The sequence below is a fragment of the Semicossyphus pulcher genome, unplaced genomic scaffold, assembly GCF_022749685.1.
Source record: "Semicossyphus pulcher isolate SPU_LCO1_2020_fin unplaced genomic scaffold, fSemPul1.0.p SCAF_11, whole genome shotgun sequence".
Taxonomy (NCBI): Eukaryota; Metazoa; Chordata; class Actinopteri; order Labriformes; family Labridae; genus Semicossyphus; species Semicossyphus pulcher.
Window position 1 is genome coordinate 6,867,407 of NW_027211615.1, and position 15,314 is coordinate 6,882,720.

The 15,314-nt window shown below is 41.4% G+C and overlaps 2 protein-coding genes across 3 annotated transcripts in view; both read left to right on the forward strand.

Annotated features, from left to right (window-relative positions):
• susd6 (sushi domain containing 6) overlaps positions 1-6,052 on the forward strand; it is a 36,193-nt gene extending 30,141 nt beyond the window's left edge. The window contains exons 6-7 of the mRNA XM_069657652.1: positions 1,504-1,979; positions 3,659-6,052. Coding sequence (XP_069513753.1) covers positions 1,504-1,979; positions 3,659-3,684 — 502 coding nt within the window. The 3' untranslated portion in view covers positions 3,685-6,052. The remainder of the gene's footprint in view (positions 1-1,503; positions 1,980-3,658) is intronic.
• A 1,571-nt stretch (positions 6,053-7,623) lies between these two features.
• srsf5b (serine and arginine rich splicing factor 5b) lies at positions 7,624-15,275 on the forward strand. 2 transcript variants are annotated; one of them, XM_069656774.1, is made up of 8 exons: positions 7,624-7,727; positions 7,970-8,123; positions 9,466-9,536; positions 9,661-9,774; positions 10,132-10,204; positions 11,527-11,600; positions 11,732-11,839; positions 13,757-15,275. In XM_069656774.1, the coding sequence occupies exons 2-8, from the start codon at positions 7,998-8,000 to the stop codon at positions 14,076-14,078; spliced, it is 888 nt and encodes a 295-aa protein (XP_069512875.1). In that variant the 5' UTR covers positions 7,624-7,727; positions 7,970-7,997; the 3' UTR covers positions 14,079-15,275. The 2 variants fall into 2 exon arrangements, with proteins under 2 accessions (XP_069512875.1, XP_069512883.1); XM_069656782.1 differs by lacking the exons at positions 11,732-11,839; positions 13,757-15,275 and having other exon boundaries at positions 10,537-11,537.
• The last annotated feature ends 39 nt before the right edge of the window (positions 15,276-15,314 follow it).

The window sequence follows — 15,314 nt, forward strand, 5'->3', positions numbered from 1 at the left end:
TAGTAAACAGTGAAGATGTTGCGGTGGTTAGGTCTTTGTTGTATCTATTACTCATTCAGTCTGTTTATCAAACTCGGCGCTGACAAATTTGGAACGATGTTCGAGTGCTGCTCGAACGGAGACGGGCGGAATTTGTAGCTGAGATGACGAGGAGTCGCAGAAGTTACTGACGGAGTATAGCATAGCACCGGAAAGGGGGCGGAGATGGTGTCAATACAGGTTTTGTGTTCCCATCAATGCCGATCGGAAATGTCATTTAACCTTCATCTGAATGCTGATTGTAGCCTTTCCTACTAAGCAAAAAAGCCAGGTGTTTGTGGGTTTTTTGACCAGTGGGAAAAGGGCTAAAGATACAGGTAGGGCAGAGGATGAGATAATCTGCCATATAACATTGACGTATATATTAAAGAAATCAATGTCGCTGCCTGATGCTACAAGTCAGGCCAACGCTGGAGTAATGAGAGTTATTGAAAATGGAATTATTGCAAGATCTCTGTATAAAAGTTGCTATTGTTTCAAAGTAACTCCACTCAGCCTACCTTGACACAAACATGCACTCTGTCTGCGATGCATTTGAAGTGTGAAAAGCTTTGAGTTGCAGTTTTGTGCGTGAAATTCAACCTTTCAAAGGGCTGGCCTGTCCTACACAGTTGACCAAAACAGATTTGAAATCCTGTCTGCAAAATATCTCTGATCCTCTGAATTCTTGTGTTGCTTTTCTGACAAGCCTCCATTGTAAAGCTGTTCCTGAGGAAGTTGACACTTCCCCAGATCACATAAATAAAACAGTCCAATAAAATATCATCACAGTCTTAGAGGCTGCATTTCCCCCTTGTTGTTGTCATAAAGATCTGTACGTGCTTCAACCTCTGTGTTGCTCTGAGTGCATTTTCTTCTCTTTTTAGCTTCACTAAACAGGGTGAACATGTTGAAAAGGAATTTTTATATAAGCCTTTTGTTTCTTACACAAACGATGGTTGGCACAAAACTCTTAAAAGCTTTTGTTCTGCTTACTCTGAGAGAACACTGCCCTTTAATACTTGGTGCTGTAAAACCACCTCCCAGTTTGTCCTAGTTTGAAGTGACACGGCAAAGTCTGCTTTTAATCCTTAACCTAAGACACACCTTAGATCTGTTTTAAGTGAAACTCGTTACGTGAACAAGTTGTCCTCGTACGAGGAACAACTGGCAGCTCTCCTAGTTAGCTTCTAATTCTTTAGAATCGAAAGTAAAAGTAAAAAAAAGCTGTTCCAAGAGTCACAAACTCCCTCTGCTGTGTCTCTGTGGTAAAATGATTTAATCTAATGCTCACTGGCACTCTTGTTAATTGCGTGGCAGGTCTAAGGGCTTAGTGCTGCCTTCTATAAAGGGTACAGTCAACACTAATCACCTCCTCTCAGAGGTTATGCTGGGGCACCCCATACACATGACTGCATCGTGACTCTAAACCTGAGATCAACCTTATCCTCACTTGTCTTATTTCTTTTCATGTCTCTCCATCAGGAGGGAGCAGGGAGTCTCTGGCCAGTCCAGCTCCATCATGGTGGAGGGCGTCCAGGTGACATTGCCCTCCTATGAAGAGGCTGTATATGGAAGCGGTGGGCCCTGTGGAGCCTCCGGTCCTCCTCCCTCTCCACCACCTCCTGCGGCTCCTCCAGAGTCTCGAGTCCCCATCGTGCTCTCTGAAGGTCTTCCTCAGGGGGCCACAGGAGGCCAAGGCCCCAGCAGAACCCGCCACCACAGAGACTTAGACTTCTGTCTCCCATCCACATCCTCTTCATCGTCCTTCTCCTCCCGCCGTCACGCAGAGACGGTGCTGGTTCATCAGGCCCCCTCCTCCTCCTCTTCTTCTTCATCATCATGGGCTAGAGAGCACCCAAGGGGTGCATGCGCAGGCCCCCTACCTCTCCGTAGAGACTCAGAGAGCAGCGACCAGCACAGTCTGCTTTCTGTCACCTCTACAGATGACTTTTCTGATGGTAAGAGGAAACAGTGCAGCAGTCCACACATTTGCTTTAAGAGAAGGAGAGACCAGCTCATATCTATACTGCTGTTTAGGTTTTACAAATATCTGATAAAGACATGTATTTCCTCTTTTTTTACATACATAATAAGTAGGGATGCAAGATATTATCGGCACGTGTAATTTTTCTGACGATATTTTCCGCTGATAAAACAACGCTTTAATTCTGCCTAAATGCTCGATGATTCCCTAAAAAGCCTTGACATAATGCTATGAAATTAACTCAGGCAGGCAGTGCACGCGCGAGTGTGCGCGTGCACTGCCTGCAAAAAGTTATCAATAATATACAAATAAAGACTAAAAAGTAACAGAAACAGGAGCTAATGAATGGAAGTCAAACAACTTTCACAACTCTTAACTAGCTAACAGTTAGCTCACATTCTCGTCATTTAACTAACTTGACAACATCAAACACACCGAAAATACACCCGCGGCCAAAGCCGACGCTAACAGAGCGTAACATAAACATCAGTGCAAAACTAACTAACATATTCATGGCAGCACACACGGTAAAAAGAGTCTGTCGGCGATCACGCATGCCTCTGTAGTAGGTGCAGTTAACAAGTCCAGGCATGCCCTGTTTTGGGGGGGTACTGCATTCAGGTGTGCTCAGAAACATGAGTGATCAGACATGTTTTGTACAATACCTCTTCCGTCAAGCGTGGAGAAGGGTATAACATGTCTGCTATATGGCAATGTTTGGCCACTACAATAAGAGTAGGCATGATATGAATTCTACTACAGGGGCGACTTGATGTTCTCTGCAATTAGGTAGAAAAAAAACATGTGCCTAATATATCGGTATCGAAATCGGCAAAAAGGGTTTGAAAATATCGGCATATCAGATACCAGCAAAAAAATCCAATATCGTGCATCCCTAGTAATAACATAACTTACATCTTTTTTGATGGGAATCTTAACTTTCTAAATCTGAGAATTATAACACTTATATGTTCTAAGCAGAGCAGTTAAAGTTAAAGCCCCCTTTCTGTGCTGCAATGTCATAATTCTTTGTCCACATATTAATTATTAAGTGAGCAAATATCTGCAGATTTATCTGTCTAGCTCTAAAAAAGTCAATCACAAATCTTACTCTGCTGCCGAGCAGTAGACAAAAAAAGCTGTCAAGAGTAATTTAATTGGCCTAGATAATCGATATTTTTTAATAAAGATGTCATCCCATTTTTAGTGTTATATATTGTAGACTTGGGTAGCAGTCTGGACATTGAGCAAAAGAACAGGTTTAATTAAAAGCTTGCGCTCTTATAATTGGATTAAATCAATGAGTAACCATAAAATAAACCAACACATTTGGTAATTCCAACCAAATGTTTTTATTTACCATGCATGCAGTGGTTAAACATTGGATGATGTTTTCACAGCACTGGTTTTTGCGGGGTACAGCATTACAAATTGCCAATTATGAGCCTGTTTAATACAGCGTGTTGTTTTGTTTGTTGTGATCTCAATCAGAGAATGTGCACAGCTATTACTCCTCAAGACTTAAAAACATGAAATCCACTCACATTGACATGTTTTTGGTGATGTAATGGATTGCATGACTGTGCGATGTGTAGCTAGCTGACCCCCGTAACCTCAGCTCTATTCTAATCCGTCTGTTCTTTCTCCCTGCAGATATTCCCCTGCTGAAGGAAGCATGAAGCCTGCCAGCCTGCTATCAGCATCAGCAGCAGAGGCCCACGTTTCCTGATCTCTCACTGCTGACCAGGACTGACTGTGGCTGTCAACCCACTTCCCCTTTCTCCCCTCAGCAGAGAAAAGACTCGAACTATGCTCATTCCCCCCCCATGCAACCTCTTCTGCCATCGCTGCCCATGCAGAGCAAAGACAACAACCAACACTCACGGCATCACAAGCAATGATGGAGCACCACCCAGCACTGCATCAAACTGCAAAACAAAGTGGTGCCAGCTCAACATAAATCCTGTAGATCCTATGTATATGAGTAAAACACACATGCTGAGTCAAGGTTGTGTACCATAGGCTATGTATTCCCATACACTTGCCTCCTCCCAGGTGTAGATCTCTATATTACCATCGCTCACAGAGGCTTCTTTGGAGAAGGCTATAGCAACTGAGACACGTCGACTCTGTCTGGGATTACTGCAGATAAAAAAAGAAATAACTTGTGATGTTCGCTCCTGAAGCTGCGGCGCTCAGAATCCGAATCGTCTTCCCACTGTACTTGAAAAGTTGTGAGTGGCGGCTGGGTTTTTTTGTGAATGCTGCATGTTGTTTTTAGTTATTGCTGTCACAGCACGGTGGCCCACTCTGAACGAAGCATGAAGCCTCCTCTGTCTCTCACTCTCTCTTTCTCTCTTGCTGTCTGTGTTTCCGGGGTGGCGTCTAGCATATGGATTAGTGGGATTGAGAGCCACTTCACACGAGCTAAAAGCAGGATGCAGCGTTTGACGAAGCACCGAGTCACAACTATAAAAAGACCTGCTACTTTCTCTTTTCTGTTGCCAGCTGCACCCTGGATCTGGAAGGTGCTCCTTCTGTCGCATGAGTGGGATTGATTGGTGTTTTCGTTCCAGGAATGTGTGATACATCTTACCTGAATAAGCCGAGGGAGACATAATGTCGCATTTTGTGTGAGCGCTGAGGAGAGGGTTGTCTTTTAAACATGGTGATTGGGCACGTGACTGAAATGTAAGGTTTAATTTTCTTCCCACTGTATTTATTGTTTGGCTCAGTTTGCTGAATCTGAGTGTGTGTGTGTGTGTGTGTCTGTGTGTGTGTGTGAGCATCTCTGTGTGTCAGCCATTTTCTGATTTTGCTTCAGATCAGAGACTGGCCTCGCATTGTCCCCGTCTTACACCACAGGAAAATCTCCCTCCCAGCACTGAATAAGTCACATGAACAAACCAGCGTCACTTCAGGCAGCCAGTCCACCGGACAATGTGTGTATTATTCATCTGCTCTCCAGCTAGAATATTTATCATTTTCTGCTGAATGGCTGGAAAACACAAGTCTCCTCAGAGGAACTGGCTCTCGCCCACCTTCACACTGTACCGAAGACTCTCCACTTTTGTGCATTATTGACACGACTGCAACTGGTTGCGGTGAAACGATAAAAAGTTTTTGTTATATAGCACCCCACCCCCGCCACATCCACTCACTCGCCCTCCTAACGCCAAGTGCAGATTTAAGAGAGAATCGTGTTATTTTGTTAGAAATCATCCTCTGTTTTCATCGCCACTTGAAAAGCTTCGGTGGTTGAGCTGGTCACCGTGGAAACAGCATGACTCTGAAGGATCCCGAGAATTACGTTTTCAAGCTTTGCTGCTCAGAAAAAAAAAAGACAGAACAACCCATCTGAAATTCTGTTCTCAATTTAATTTGACATTCGTGGCTGTGTGTCAGTGTCAACGGCTACATTATTAATGCAAACGATGTTGCCTTAGACTTGTACATTTTCTTTTCTTTCTTTTTTTTTTGGGATGTATAATCTTAAGCGTCTGCGTTTGTTGCTTTACAGTATTGCAGCGTGTTCTGTTTTCCCAATGGCCTTACTCTGTTCTTTTCTATTCTATGCATAAAACTGTCTTTGTGTATTTATCAATGAGTTTACTTTTGTTGTGGACACAGCTAAACGAATGTCCATCCTTCTCTGTCCTCCCCTTCCAGCTACTGTGATGCTGATGATGATGATGATGATGATGATGATGGTGATGATGACGATGATAACCCTATAAGCACCTATATTTCACTATTCCGTTGCTTCTCTTTTGCTACAAGGCATTAAAATATTATGGGATTGAAAAGAAGAAAAAAATGGAATTAACTTTGTGTTCAGAAGCACTGTTGTACGGTGTTGCTTCCCTGAAAATAACAGGTTAAAAAAAGTACACATCTTGATTCTTAGTTTCAACGCTTTCAGCTTTGGTTTTTCCTCTGTACATGGCAGTGGGTGTGAAGATAGTAATTTAATATTTGTATAAAGTTTAATTTAATTTTACAGTGTGTATATAACTTTCTAATTAAAGCTTTCTTTTGAATGTGGAAGATGATGTGTCATTATTAAAGCCCTGTTGTCCACTGTGTCAATTCTGAAATACACTTTTCCAGATAGTAGAACGTTTTAGTTCAGTGTGAAGATATTTCCATAGCTATCAACCATGAAAATTTGTATGTACTTGTATGAGTCAAAAGAATATGATTCAGTTTTCCTTTGGATAAGTTCCTGGAAGATCTGAACTGTGTTTGGACATGGAAATCCTGCTCCTGTTCAATGTCAGCCTCAATGAATGCACTAGCTTACTTCCTGTCTGTGTGTAACCAGTATTCAATGTTATCATTTCCAAAGCTATGTTAACTGTGACTTAGGTTTATGGTAGTACATTTGTCACATCATAGTATATAATGAAACACTTCCAAGTTATAATATCACTTTGAATATAATATAGGCTGGTTCTTCATCTGCCATCAATTCAAAATCAAGGCAGTCATTTACTAATCTAAATTTAAAGAAGATTATTATTAAAGTAATTTGTACTGCTGTAAGCTACTGTACTTTATGTTATCTCTTATGTCTTCCTCTCTGCGCAGTATTACTGTGTCTGAGTGACACCTAGTGGACAGAAGAATAAACTGCACTAATAGAAAGGCGTGTTCTGTGAATGAGAGACGTCAAGTGTGCCTCTCACTCACTTTTTTTTTTTTACGTTTTTATATCGAAGTGTGCAGCGTCACCTTAAGCAATAAGCGTATATCCATCCAGATTCAGGAAAAATATCAGAGAATGGAAATGTTGGGAGAAATCTAAACATTAGGACAGAGAAGAGCAGGGTTTAAATAGCACACTGGGGTATAGAACAAAAAACATGTCAAAATCTATCAAACTGCCTCTATTGCTGAATAGATAATTGAAAGTTTTCTTCATTTGTCCCTTACAGGACACCGTAGTTGGCGATATTGTTCTGCATAGGTAGTCATGTTTTTCAGACTTTGTTTGCATTGCACTACCTTGTGAAGGCGATGAAGCCAGCAGCAGCTGTGACATTAGAGAACCTGCAAGAGAATAAAACCTGTCCAGGTCTCAACCACAAATTGAATCCTGCGTCCTGCGCTTCCATCTCTCCACACTACATCCCCCACTCATCCAACATTAAAACACAACGCAGTCACAGGGGTGTGTAGAGAGTAACATCCAGCCAACGGGCGCACAGAGAAAGAGGGTTACATTACACAAATTACTTTTCGTACCATCAGAATCAGTTTTACTGGCCAGGTATGTACCATAGACTGTATGTACACATACAAGGAATTTGTATCCGGTTTAGCTATCTACGTACACTTAAACATTCAACATGAAATATTACTAGTATCTACAAGCCTGCGAAAGACAATAGTGCAAGGCAAACGCCGTCTTAAAGTACAGTATAGAGAACTGAGTACGTAAAATTAAAAAAGAGAAGCGTCAAAATTAAAATAAAAAGTACATTCATGTCGCTTGCACTTTGGGGGTGACATTACTTTTATGCATATCTATGGCAACAACGACACGCGCCAGCTGCCGTAAAACTTCAATAAGAAGTGAGTACCCCTCCGTCATAGGTCACGTGGGTTGTCTTCTTCGTGCCCCCTCTCTCGACTGCAGAGGCTCCATTTTGTTTGAGTTTGGAGTTTGCGGTCACTGTTGACAGCCAGCAAACAAATACTTCTCGGACCAAGCTGAAAGGTATGTGCACTGGGATAGAAATGATAACATGCAGTGTCCGTCATGTTAGTATAAATGTTATCGTGTGTAGGCACCGTTAGCTTAGCCCGCAACATGCTTTGGTTTCATTTGTTAGCTAGGCCCCACAGATGACTAGCCAGCATTAGCATTGTAGCATTTTTGAATTCAACCGCTGTCGAGCCGTTAATTATTGTTCTCATTTGGCTGTGTTAACTTAAGCGTGTCTTTGCACCTGTTTGTAGAGCATCTAACGTTACCGACTACACAAACATGAGTGGATGTCGTATTTTCATCGGCCGTCTGAGCCCTTCGGCCAGAGAGAAGGATGTGGAGAGGTTCTTCAAGGGATACGGCCGCATCCGAGACATCGACCTGAAGAGGGGCTTTGGGTTCGTGGTGAGTCATACAAAGAAATATTGAATATGCAGATAATCATATTTACAATCAATATAATTAATGAATTTTTACTCACCTTTGCAGCAATGGAATAAGTTATTCAACCTATCTTGGCCTACATACACGACGTATATCAGGGTTAGGGATGCACGATATTGCTTATTGGGTTTTTTTCCCAATATGCTGATATTTTCCAACCCTTTTTGCCTGTTGCTGTTTTTGATACCGATATATCAGGCACGTGTTTTTTCCACCTAATTGCAGAGAACATCAAGTCTCCCCTGTAGTGGAATTGATATCAAGCCAACTCTTATTGTAGTGGCCCACTGGCAGATGCAGATGATATCTGCCAATGCCGTTATGTCATTTTCAAGCCATAATCGTCAGATACCGATAACATGCAGATAATATCGTGCATCCCTAATCATGATCTTTTAGATATCCAATCTATGTTGTTCCATATGCTGCTGGTGACACACCCACAAAGCAGAACAACCACCATAATATATGTGGATCTGTTCAAAATAAGTGTTTAAATGAAATACTTTTTGGTGTAGTTTTACCCACACATACACATTAGCCAGGGGGCTTTGAGAATGTTTGTTACATGTATTCAGACAGTGTAAAGACACTTTACATTTTTGCACCCTTTATTTTGTAATGCATCCACCTTTATCTACTCTCAATAGACTGTAATGTTAAAGTCTTAAAAGGATTTTAGAAACAAATAAAATGTCTTATTTACATAAATTAAATTAAAAACCCTTTGCCCCCTTTTATAATCAGTCATACTAAGATTATAATTTAGCTTTAGTGTACATCCTGTTTGCATCAATTTTCTAGACATAGTTTTAGAACAATATATGTGTGTATGGATCTATTAATGGACACTTTTGTGCCCCAATGCAATGCACTAAGGAATTCGAAGAGCTACTCCCATTTGTACAGAATTATAGCCATTGTCCTAGGGTAGTACAACCCCAGGAACACTATGGGAATGGTTCACAGCCTGTGTGTGTGTAAATGTGTCAATGTATAGGGAATTTGACGCATTCGTTTTTTCATGACTCTCAATGTACGTACACAAAAATAGACGTAGCAATGAAGCCGAACAAAGAGGTGATTATTATCTAACCAAATATATGAAAACATAGTATAATTGTGATTTTAGGCACAATGATTAACAACTTAAATTAAAAAAGAAAATCTATACACAAGTGAAGCGTTAAAGTCTTTAACCTAAAGGTTATAGAGATAGATAGTATATAGAAAACAGTTATTTAATTGATATACATGGAGTCTACTGTTATGTTGTAAATATTGTGTGTTCTGTTTCGTGTAGGAGTTTGACGACCCCAGAGATGCAGAGGATGCTGTTTATGAGCTTGATGGCAAAGAGTTGTGCAATGAAAGGTAGGAATTTCTATTCAGGTAAATTTGAATAAGCTGACTTTGTATATGTTTTTCTCCCCTTTTTCCCTCTGTTTCCATGGTGTCTGTTTTTTAATAAAATAAAAACCTTTCTCCATTTTGTTAGGGTGACTATTGAGCACGCCCGCGTACGTCTGCGTGGCGGCCGTGGCAGAGGAGGCGGCGGTGGGGGAGGACGTTTCTCTGACCGCTACGGCCGAGGCTCCCAGAACAGTCGGAGGTAAAGTTTAACACAACACAACACATCACCTGCTCTGTGATGAATCAGTTACAACAGGTTAACTGCTTTGTCATGGAAGTTCAGGTTTACTTAAAGTCATTCACATGAGTAAGGAATAAATGCAAATGACAAGTGTACTTTGTGTAAGCTGCTCACTTCAACAGATATTTAGATAAAGGTCAACTATGGAATGATTACCTACAGACTGGAGAAGTTCATCATCTGCAACGACAGCCCTTTGCTCACTGCATATTAAAGATCTTTAACATGAATTAGCATTGCTATTAACAAGTAGCTAACGAGAGCTCTCTCCTAGAGTCTATCTCAGTTTAATTTTACATTTTCCTCTGATTTCAGTCGGAACCCTCCTCCGATGCGCACTGAGAACCGCCTGATTGTGGAGAACTTGTCCTCTCGTGTCAGCTGGCAGGTTAGTTTGGAAACATGTTTTTTCAGCACAACAAGCCTCTAAAAAGACAAATGTTTTCGTCTCCAACAGTCTGCCTCCAACAATATACATACAATTATAGAATGTCAGTTAAACAGCATAGAAAGAATCAAATCAAATGCTAATTTGCTGAAATGTTATAACAGTCAGAATTTTATTGTGATTAGGCCCAAATTGTTTTTAACAAGCTCTTATAAATCTGCGTTTCATGCAGTTCAGTAATCAAAGAGTCAAAGAGCAGTAACAACAAACAAAACACTGAATTTGTTCATTTTTTCAAATTGTAACCAATTCTTCACCCCTTTATTTGCCAGCCTGACTGTTGTGTCATGTGGAAGAGCTCGCTTATGGTGGAGTTAACCCCTTCTGGGTCCTTCTGTCTGGGTTGAGCCTGTGCTGTCAGCCAGTCTGTCCTACTCCTAGTTGATGCCTGCTGGTCTTGTGAGCGCTCGCTCCACACTAGAGGTGCTGGCGGCCCCTTCGCTCGCTCGCAACGCCCCCTGTCGAAGGCAGGGGGGCGCCTGGTGTGTGGCTGAGAGCGAGAGAGAGGAAACAGAGAGTTGGCAGAGAGAAAGGAGAGGAAAGAGCGAGAGTCGATGGTGATGGCGTATTGATCGATGGTTCGTTAATTTGAGGGGCTTCGATCGATCGATATCCCCCCTCCCTTCCCCCCTCTGGTGTTCCCGCACATCGCGAGCGAGAGAGAGAGTGTGAATGCCTCCCAGGTGCCCGTGGAAATAATCTGCTGTTATGGTGGGCCCACCCCAAAGGGTTTCGCTCTCAGGTAGTAGTTTCCTCTCTTCCACCCTGTTCACTCTCTTTACTGAGGCGGGGTGCCGAGACAGGGGCGGCCCCGGCGCCGAGCCCTGTGCTCTCCTTGCCAGGGAGGTTGCCATGGGGCTCTTAGTGCCAAATGCTGCCCAGGTGGCGCCACTGCAGATCAGTTCATGCAGATGGTGTTCATGTCTCTGTAGTTGTAATGAGCAGTGGGTCCAAGAATCTCAAAGCTGTTGCAAACACTCAGCCTTTCCTGTGATAGCACAGCTTGTTTAAATTGGATGAACTCTAAATTGGCACACATTTCTAAGGTTTTGTATTTTAGTAATTTACTTTTTGTTAAAGGATTGGCTGATCAGATGGTATCAGAGGTTCTTGGACTCACCCTCCTTATCTGCAGTAGCCTTTGTAGTCCTCTCAGACAATCTAACCATCTCTCTTTTTGGGTAAATCAGTCCTGTTTAATTTCTCAGGCTATGTTTATGTACAGAGTCTCTGCCTCAGTTAACTAATGTTTACATGTGTAGGACCTGAAAGATTTCATGAGACAAGCTGGAGAGGTGACATTTGCAGACGCACATCGCCCCAAGCTCAATGAAGGGTAAGACCATTATCTCTATTGGCATTAACTGGGTGATGAATGTCACAGTGTGAGCAACATTTACGTTCAATCTAAAGAGAATTACTGTCGAAATTAGTCTGTAAATAATGTTGTCTCGTGTTGTTTTACAGGGTTGTTGAGTTTGCTGCTTATGGTGATCTGAAAAATGCCCTTGAGAAACTGTCTGGAAAGGAAATCAATGGCAGGAAAATTAAGCTCATTGAGGCAGCCAAGAAGAGGTGAGTGCTGCTGCAGCCTCCATTCAACAAAAAAAACATCAATACATATTAAAGGAGTCAGCTGATGCTGCTGAGGCATTCATCCACCACTAGCTGCGCACAGACATTTCCACCTATGATATATTTATATTCACAATCCATGCTACTTTGCCAAGATAGAAATTTAGTAGAAAATGGGCTGATTCTGGTTCAAGCATTTGACATTTATTTGGAAGCATAAACAGTGTTTTAATGTGTAAAACTGTATTGATTTTTGATTATGATGCCACTAAGAAACCTTTCAGTAGAGCACTTCACTGCTCCTTTAAGCCATCAAAAGTAGAGACACAGGAAGCCCCTCTTCTGATCATTACAGAACCTCGCCTGGTTGACTGATTATTTTAGCTTTATATTTTAAACTATTTTCTTTTTATAAAGCTTCATTTGGCTGAATGTACAAACTCTTTTTTGCAACACCTTGTTAACTGTTGATGAAATGACAGAAACCACTCGGACAAGACACAATAATGAAACAGAAAACAGACGCAATACAATTTGCAGACTCAATGAAAGCTGTCATTCACCTTTCCCCAATGACACTGCCAAACTTGCCTACTTTTTTGTTCCATCTTAGTAATTTGAGCACTAAATTACCTTCATGAGAGATAAGATGAGACTTTATCAGGTTTATTCAGGTAATTTATTGAAGTATTTTTGTTACATTCTTTATACCTTTTTTTTTTATTATTAAAAAGCTTTAAGCATGTCTACCAACTACATCTTAAAGCTTCCACACCCACTGACCACTTCATTAGGTACACCTGAAAAATCTAATGTAATCCAATACACCAGCTCAGCCATAAGATTAGCTTTTATGTTCTCTGTAATGTACAGGCGTTTTCTCTAAGCTGTCATAGAGGTGTTAATTCAATGATATTTCAGCGTCAAGGTCATAATTATATTCAGAAGCGTTTCTAATACTCTGGCCCCCTCATGTATGTGAACAGGGAGGACACAAAATGAGAGACACATCTCAGTAAAATTTAGTTCAGCTCAGCACCACCTTTCACTACGGCCTCAGTAATAAACATTGAATTTACACACTTCAGACTCAAAAAGTCAACATAAACTAAACTTCATAAAAGCAGAATCCATGGCAGTGCTGTTGTACTGAACTGCATTAGATTGTACAGGTGTACCTCATGATGTGGCCGGTGAGTGTAAATTAATTATACTTGTGTAGTAAAAAAATCCAGTAGTTAGTTTTTTCCCGTAAAATCTGAAATGTAAGACCCAGTCTGTTTTGGGGGTATCCCAGAGAGGAAAAGGTTTTCTATAGCTATTTATTAATAAAAACGTGTATACAAGTTATGTCAACACTATTTCAATTTATTTTCATTTAAAACACATTCAAAACATACACAAATTACAGCTTGTCATCTGTTTTCACCATGTCCAGTTTGCAATGCTGGCATAGCTGGCAGCCTATGGTAATGTTGATTGTTATGAAGGTGGCGGCTGCACTGGTGGTCATGACGGTGCACGTCCGTGATGAAGCGATAGCAACAATCGAGTTAGTTTAAAACTGTGAGAAACACAAAACCGCACTGCGCCATATTGTAAATAGGAGACATAGCGGCTTGGACCCGGAAACAGATTCATGCAGAGGCTTTAGCTAGATTATAGTGTCATCGTCTGGGCGTCATTAAAAGTGCGTCTTATACACTGAATTTCACAGTAGTTTATTTCATCGTGTCATGCACAAACAGGTGCCCAGCCCACATGGGCTTACAACACAACTACTATAAAAAACAGAATGAGAAGAACAGTTGGTGCAACACCATCAACCATTACTAGTGTACTTTACATTATATACAAATAGAAAGTAGTTGGGCTTCATCCTAATGTTGCATCTCTTTTTTCTTTTCTCTTCCCCAGGTCGAGGAGTCGTTCCCGCTCTGAGAGCTCCTCTCGCTCGCGCTCCCGTTCTCGTGGTCGCTCTCCATCACGCTCCCCTCGGCGCTCCCGCAGCCCCGCCAAGGCCAGCAACCGTTCCCGCTCTCGCAGCCGCTCCCCCGCCGGTGGTACTTCTTCCCCGACTCCAAAATCGAAGGAGCCCACTAAGCGTTCCTCCAAAACGAGCAAGTCTGCCACCCCGCCCTCCCCTCTGCCCGCTCAGAGAGCCTCTGTCTCTCGCTCCCGCTCACGTTCTCGCTCACGTTCCCGCTCCCGCTCTCCTTCCACTGACAGCCAGCGCTAAAAGCTGTGGCCAACGGGTAGTTTCTCAGAGTAATCATGTTTTTTTTTTTTCTCTAGATTGTTGTCATAACTATCCTCAAGTTTTTTAAATTTCAAAGACATGTACATTCTCAGACAGAAACAATAATATTCAATTACTTTTATTATAATCAGGCATTTAAGAAAAAAGAAACCTAAAGCTGGTGTTACACAACGTTGCGGTTTGTTTTCTCATTTCCCATCAAGTATGGACACGTGTGTGTTCACACCTAGTTACCCCTTCCAATTAGGCTGCAGGTCCAGTACTGCCCCACAATCCTCTTTTCTCACAAAATGGTTAAATTGCCGGTCTCGCCTTCATTCGGTTTGCTAAGTTAGTCATGCATACATTTTGAAAAACTTCAAAGAGGGAATGTGTATTTTTCAGCAGTACTAGGATGCTTTTTATAAGCTGTATGACCACTTTCTTTACTTGTTTTTGTGATATTTTTGCTTGATTTTGCTCGGCCGCAGCAGAACTTTAAATCGCTTTTTACATCCTTGTCCTTTTGACCCACGTTTTCCAACTCCCCTCACCTCGCTTCCTGTACTTTCTGACCTACTGTCCTTACCACAGCTGTTGTATGTCAAATCTACAACTTTGGATGCTTGCATGTGCTTCAGTTCGATCCAAATTTAGACTCTAATCATGTTTGAAATTACCTTATTGGTTCCTAAAGCTCAAAGAAAAACCACAATCATCACTGGTATTGGCAGCTTCGGTATCAAGGGCACTGTACAAAAATGCACGATGTTCCAGCCGTTCAACGTTTAATCGATTAATAAACTGTAAATTTCATGGATCTAACATTTTCTTGCAGTCGACTGTTAGACTTTTATTTTGCAGGGAGATGACTTTGGAGATAAGTTTAAAATGGTGTTACTTAAAGAATGCAGTTTATTCTAGCATTGTAATGTTCTTTTTTTTGTTTTTAGGTTTTTATGTTCAGCATTGCAGACTTTTGTTTTACGTAAGTGTATGATGTAATTCCAGGAATACTTGTTGGTGCTGTGACTGATGTTTCTGTGGTTTAAATGAACGCGTAGACAAGAGTTTGGAAAATGCAACATTTTTGTACATAAGGATTTTATTTTCAGTGAAAAATACAGTGGACGTTTGTATGGTGTAGGAAGACAATGGACATACACAATAAAAAAACAATTTTAACTAAATCAGGAATTCTGTGTTCTTCAGTGCTTCATTTGTTTCAAGTAGTGA